The sequence below is a fragment of the Balaenoptera musculus genome, chromosome 10 (assembly GCF_009873245.2).
Source record: "Balaenoptera musculus isolate JJ_BM4_2016_0621 chromosome 10, mBalMus1.pri.v3, whole genome shotgun sequence".
Taxonomy (NCBI): Eukaryota; Metazoa; Chordata; class Mammalia; order Artiodactyla; family Balaenopteridae; genus Balaenoptera; species Balaenoptera musculus.
In genome coordinates, this window is record NC_045794.1 from 79583279 (window position 1) to 79589278 (window position 6000).

The 6000-nt window shown below is 35.9% G+C and overlaps 1 protein-coding gene across 1 annotated transcript in view; it reads left to right on the plus strand.

Annotated features, from left to right (window-relative positions):
• Nucleotides 1–5626, plus strand: part of ELK3 (ETS transcription factor ELK3) — a 70064-nt gene extending 64438 nt beyond the window's left edge. Inside the window, exon 5 of the mRNA XM_036866269.1 lies at nt 2946–5626. Coding sequence (XP_036722164.1) covers nt 2946–3044 — 99 coding nt within the window. The 3' untranslated portion in view covers nt 3045–5626. The remainder of the gene's footprint in view (nt 1–2945) is intronic.
• Nucleotides 5627–6000: the final 374 nt, after the last annotated feature.

The following is a 6000-nucleotide window of genomic DNA, read 5'->3' on the forward strand; positions in this document are numbered from 1 at the left end:
TATACCAAGGAGTTGTTAAGTGATAACCACGGAAGGCTTTTTAAGCTGGAAATAGCATAACATCTCTATTTTAGAAAGATAGCGCTGATATCACAGTGTGGAGAGAGGACAGAAGAGAGCAGAAAGTGTAAGGGGCAGGAAAACATGAGGAAATTTATACTATTCCAAATTCTGAGGGAAGAATCATCTTTTAGATAAGAACAGTGAAAACAGGAATATATTTCGAAGACATTCCAGAGGTAAAATTGAGAGGATGACTTAGTTGAGTGTAAGGAGTAAGTAGGTAGTGAAAATTAGGAAGAGGCAAGGATTACTAAGTGATTAAAAGACTGGGAATGCTACTGATAACAATAGTTATTTTTTTGAGGGCTGCTGTATACCAGACATTGTTCTAAGCACACTTTTTCATGGCTTATTTAATAGTCCCAATAGTTCTATTTGAAAAGATAACCAATTTCACGAGAAGAAGAAAAGATAACTAACTAAGGCCCAGAGATGTCGCTCAACTTACCCAAGATCACATGTTAATAAGTGGCAGAGCCCTGATTCATGTTTGTTTAGGGTCGAGCTCCTTACCACCACTCTTATTGACTTAAGAGTGAGTGGGGAAGAGGCATTGGTGGGGATATCTAACTGACATCAGGAAATGTTTGTTGAGTCCAGTATAGGAGAAAGGAAGGCTGAGGACAAAAGTTGGGGAATGCTGTAATTTGAGAAAAGGGACTGTGTGTGGATGATTGGGGGGGGGGGCAATAAAGAGGACTATGAAATATGTCAGAAAAGCCAGGCTAACCAAGAGAAACTATGACAACTGAGTATATAGAAATAAAGAGCACAGGACAGAAATCAGTAACAAAACCAAAACTGATTCTTTTGAAAACACCAATAAGATGGACAAAAACTGAGAGAAGATGTAAATAAACTCACTCAAAGAATGAAAATTCAAAATCTGCTCTTCTTCCAGTGTTCACTCTTAATCAATGGGAAATAGTGGTTAGGAGCATGCCTTAAATAAAAAGAGTATAAGCTAAATGCAAATAGATTTGATAACCCAGCTGAAATGGATAAAATTCTATGTAACATTAAAATTCCAAGTGTCAGGAAAGAAACAAAAACCTTGAATATAACCATTAAAGAAACTGAAATAGTAATTAAAGAGCACCATCTCCCAACCCCTGACAAAAATAAGTTGGGCAGTTTGGTACAGAAAGCACAGTATCTTTCAATCAGAGTTTAAACTTGGCTTTACTGCTTATAAGCTGTGACCTTTAGCCAATCAGAACTTAACTGAAATCTGTTTTCTCATCCATAAAATGGGGATAACCGAACTTTTATAGGCTCTAGATATCAAATGAAATGACAACCACTGATAAACTGTAAGGGACTAGACACATAACAGTTACTGAAATAGCCTGAAAATTGCAAAAATATATTTACTTGTTCTACAAATATTGTACTTCTAACACATGCCTGGCTCTGTAGTTTGATACTTGCTGATGAAGTGAAGTTTAACATTTAGCTTATCTAGACTAAATAGGAATTAAACTAGAAGACAGCCCAGGAGAGGAGCATTGTGACACATATCATCCTGCACAATGAAAACCTAGTTTCCAACAGTTTTAAAAGGAGGTCTTAAATTATTTCATTAAAATTAAATGGCGGGCTTCCCTGGTGGCACAGTGGTTGAGAATCTGCCTGCCAATGCAGGGGACATGGGTTCGAGCCCTGGTCTGGGAAGATCCCACATGCCATGGAGCAGCTAGGCCCGTGAGCCACAATTACTGAGCCTGCGCGTCTGGAGCCTGTGCTCCGCAACAAGAGAGGCCGCGATAGTGAGAGGTCCGCGCACCGCGATGAAGAGCGGCCCCCGCTTGCCGCAACTAGAGAAAGCCCTCGCACGGAAACGAAGACCCAACACAGCCATAAATAAAAAAATAAAATAAAAAAAATTTAAATGGCAGTATAGCTGCTGTATTTTAGACCTGAAAGGTATCAAAGCATATACCTTTGTCCTATTTATCATCCTAGTTACCAACAAGACAGAAATTAACTTTAGTCTTTAAGTTTTGGCACTTATGGGTGATCTCTCTACTCAGTTTGATATTATTTATCATTTTTTTTTTTTTTTTTTAAGATTTTTTTATTGATTGATTGATTGCTATGTTGGGTCTTCGTTTCTGTGCTAGGGCTTTCTCTAGTTGTGGCAAGCGGGGGCCACTCTTCATCGCGGTGCACGGGCCTCTCACTATCGCGGCCTCTCTTGTTGCGGAGCACAGGCTCCAGACGCGCAGGCTCAGTAATTGTGGCTCACGGGCCTAGTCGCTCCGCGGCATGTGGGATCCTCCCAGACCAGGGCGCGAACCCGTGTTCCCTGCATTAGCAGGCAGACTCTCAACCACTGCGCCACCAGGGAAGCCCTATTTATCATTTTAATTAGAAAGAATACTTAAAAGATTTAGAAAATAAGAATATCTTTAAAGATAAGAACCTTCCTCATTTTTAACAGTTACCAAGAAGCATCATTGTAGTACTCTGGAAAACTGATAGCCAATTTCAAAATACAGTATGAGAAGTTACTGATTTACATGCAAGGAGTCAGTTTCCTGGTTTTCAAATTAATTTTTCTTAATATTTAAAGCATGGAATCTTTTAGAAATAGTATTAGAACATACTTTAGCAACATATAAAGTACATATTTTTTTCTAGTAGCCTAGGCACATAAAATAATTAGGGACATTTTCTAAGCCTTAGCCTGTTTGCTGTAACCTTGATTTCATTGTCATTTTCCAATCACACATTCTGTAAAATAATTGGCAACTGACCTCTATCAATCACAGGGGTGATGAGAGAACTGATCCACTATGGTCTGTCTAGGAATGTAAAGAACTCAGGTCTTCCCGATGGATTTGCAATAACTATTTTTAAAAATCTTTTGTCCACTACAGTTCCCTACACTGCTTAATGGCCACATGCCAGTGCCAATCCCCAGTCTGGACAGAGCTGCTTCTCCAGTACTGCTTTCTTCGAACTCTCAGAAATCCTGATGACATCTGGCCACAATTAAAGACTCATTAACTGATGAAACAAATTTGTCCCCATGGGCTAGTTTACCTGTGTCGTGAGAAGGACGTTGTGAAACCCGTCTGTTAATTTGGTTTGCACTTTTCATAACATGGATGGTCTAGATTTATGTTAGCATTTTAAAAACTTTTTTATATTCAAGTATATATGAAAATCTGTTTTGCATTAAGTGAATTTTAATGTTTTTGTTTTTATATCTTCTTAGCTCTTAAGTGTTGAACACTGTTGACAGTGAAGAACTTTTCTTAATGGTTTTCAATGTAACTAATAAGGATGTGAAGCTTTTTTCCTCTTTAATTCTGCATATGCTGAACTGTGCTTATATACACTATAACCAGCTGTGCCTTCCTTTGCATTTAGTTTAATGTAAATGATTTATATATTTTTTAGTATTAAGAGAAATTGTTTGAAAGACAAAAATTAGTATCAAACAGCTCTCTAGTAGAATTTCATTATTTTTCACAAGTAGGCAATATGAAAGCAGATTCATATTACTTTTTCTTTTTTGCTTTCAACTGTATGAGAATTGCCTTAGAACCTCTTTTGAACTGAAATTCAGTGAATATAATGTCCAAGTAATGTTTTTATAAGAAAAAACTAAGCCATATTTAGACAATAAACTTTCATAGAAGAAAATACTCTAAAGTGCATTTTTTGAGAAATGAACGTTGAAAGGCTAGCTTCCTGTTTACAATCTTTTAGACTCCTTCCAAACAAAAACCTGAGATGGAAAAGCTATATAAAGTTCACTCTATCCATGCCCCTGGAATATTTCCTAGGTGAGCACATTCTTGTTCTTGTTTAAAAAAATTAACCTGGTTCTCCCAGTTTTCCATAGAGAATCATACCTCTCTGATGCATTTACTGTATCATTATGTTTGTTAGGGTTTCTCTAAACCCCAGGAACTATAATTAACATTTAAAAATCCTATGCTTTGGAAGAGGTTCACAGACTGGTGATGAATACAAATAACAAAGAAACAATTTTGTAACACCAGGTGTCTTCATGTGTATAGGTATAGCCTTGCTTGTGGAAATTGAGAGGTGTAGGATACACTGCTTTATGTATTACTGTTTATGGTGAGAATGAAGGAAAACTGATAAAAGAAATATAAAATTCTTCAGGAACCTCATCATTGTGGAACTGAACTGATTGATTATGTAACAATTTGGAATACTCAGCAGTAAATTCTTTTGTGCAGTGTAGTTTAGAGCAGTGATAATAGAAACATATTTTCTGTTCCTTCAAAAAATCAGCAGGCACCAGTCTACAGTGCCATTCTGTATATGAAGTAGTAAAGTTCTAATGTAAGATAAAAGAACTGGAAAGTGCCCAGTGCTTTCAATGCAAGATTAAGTTAATTATCATCCTTAACTGTAACAGAAACCAATTTGAAATGTGGCTAAATAATTCACTGATCCAAATGAGGCATTAAATGGCAGGGATTATGAGAAAGGGTAAAAAATAAAGGTTGCCAAAACAAATATTTCTTGAATTTTCAGGAAATCTAAAATTTTGTTTTGACACTTACAAAGCTTGAGATTTTCAATTGGAATTGAGCATCTCTGTGTTTGGGGATGTATGCCCTTATCTGGGGAAAAAAATCCAAACACTCCAATATGCATCTTTGAATATAAAATAATGGGTCTGGTTCCAAAATCTCCAAATAGACACTACTGTCACTCCCTTACAGGCTAAGGATAATTCTTAAAATAAAAATACACTTAAAATAAAAGAGCTGGTCCAGGGGACTGGTATTCACCAAACATAAAATGTTAGAAGAGGCCTTTGAGAATGCATCCAACCACCATTTCCAGGTAAGGACAACTGCACAGGAGAAGTGGGAGTTGCCTAAGGCTACATAGTTCATTAAAGGTAGAACAATGATTGGTGCTCAGTCCAGTTCTAGTTCCCCACGCCTAGCTATAGGTAACTACTGGTCCAAAACTGTAAGGTAGAAAAAAACAAAAAAAAAGCATTAAAAAAACCCCCTGTTTTGTCAGATAAGAGCACACCTCAAATTCAAGATTCTTACAGAGAAACTAAGTCAATGTGCAAAAACCTAAACCAAAAATATTATTTTAAATGTAAATGTTGAATGTAAATCTGATTCTTGTACTCCCTTCCTCCAAATACTATGATTAACATACACTCTAGCTCCACTTACTAGAAACGGAAAAATACAATAATTTTTGATGGATCAAAAAACTCACTATAACACAAATAGAGAACTGGAGGTATTGAAGTATAACACTTATAGCTCTGACTCATTCTGTGTGTTGGGTTTGTTTGTTTGTTTTTTTAAACAATTATTTTAGTCAGAAAATAGGTTTCAAAGAACATAAGAAATAACTTTGTTTTCCCCTTTTTATATGTTTGCTTGATCAGTGTTAAAATGCTATGGTAAAGTTTTATAGAACTATAACCTAAATGTTGGTCTCTTTGTACACATCTTTTCTATGACTGCAAATCTTCATTCAACTTTCATATATGTATCATTTTTACTGTTATTTTTGTTCAATAAATACTTTGTGATAAAAGGTGTGAAGAGGCAAGTGGATTGGTTTACTTCCATTTACTTGGGATGATCCAAATTCCACCATTCTATAGGGTATAAGTTGGAAAATGAATTGTTGTTTAGCTTAAATATTGCACATTGAAACACACTATGTATATATAAATCTTATTTAAACACAGATATTTAAGGAAACAAATATACTTATTGAGGTTGAGTTGGGTGGAAGGGAATGAATTTGAAAAGTGGTCCTGTGATCTCTTAAATCTGAAGTTCTATCTGTCATTCTGTACTGAGATAGGGAGGTAAGGAGAATGGGAAAAACTAAATTACCATTTATTCTTTTAGCTACAAATAATATCAAGAAATTAAAGCCATCCCGTGTTCATGGATTAGAGCACTT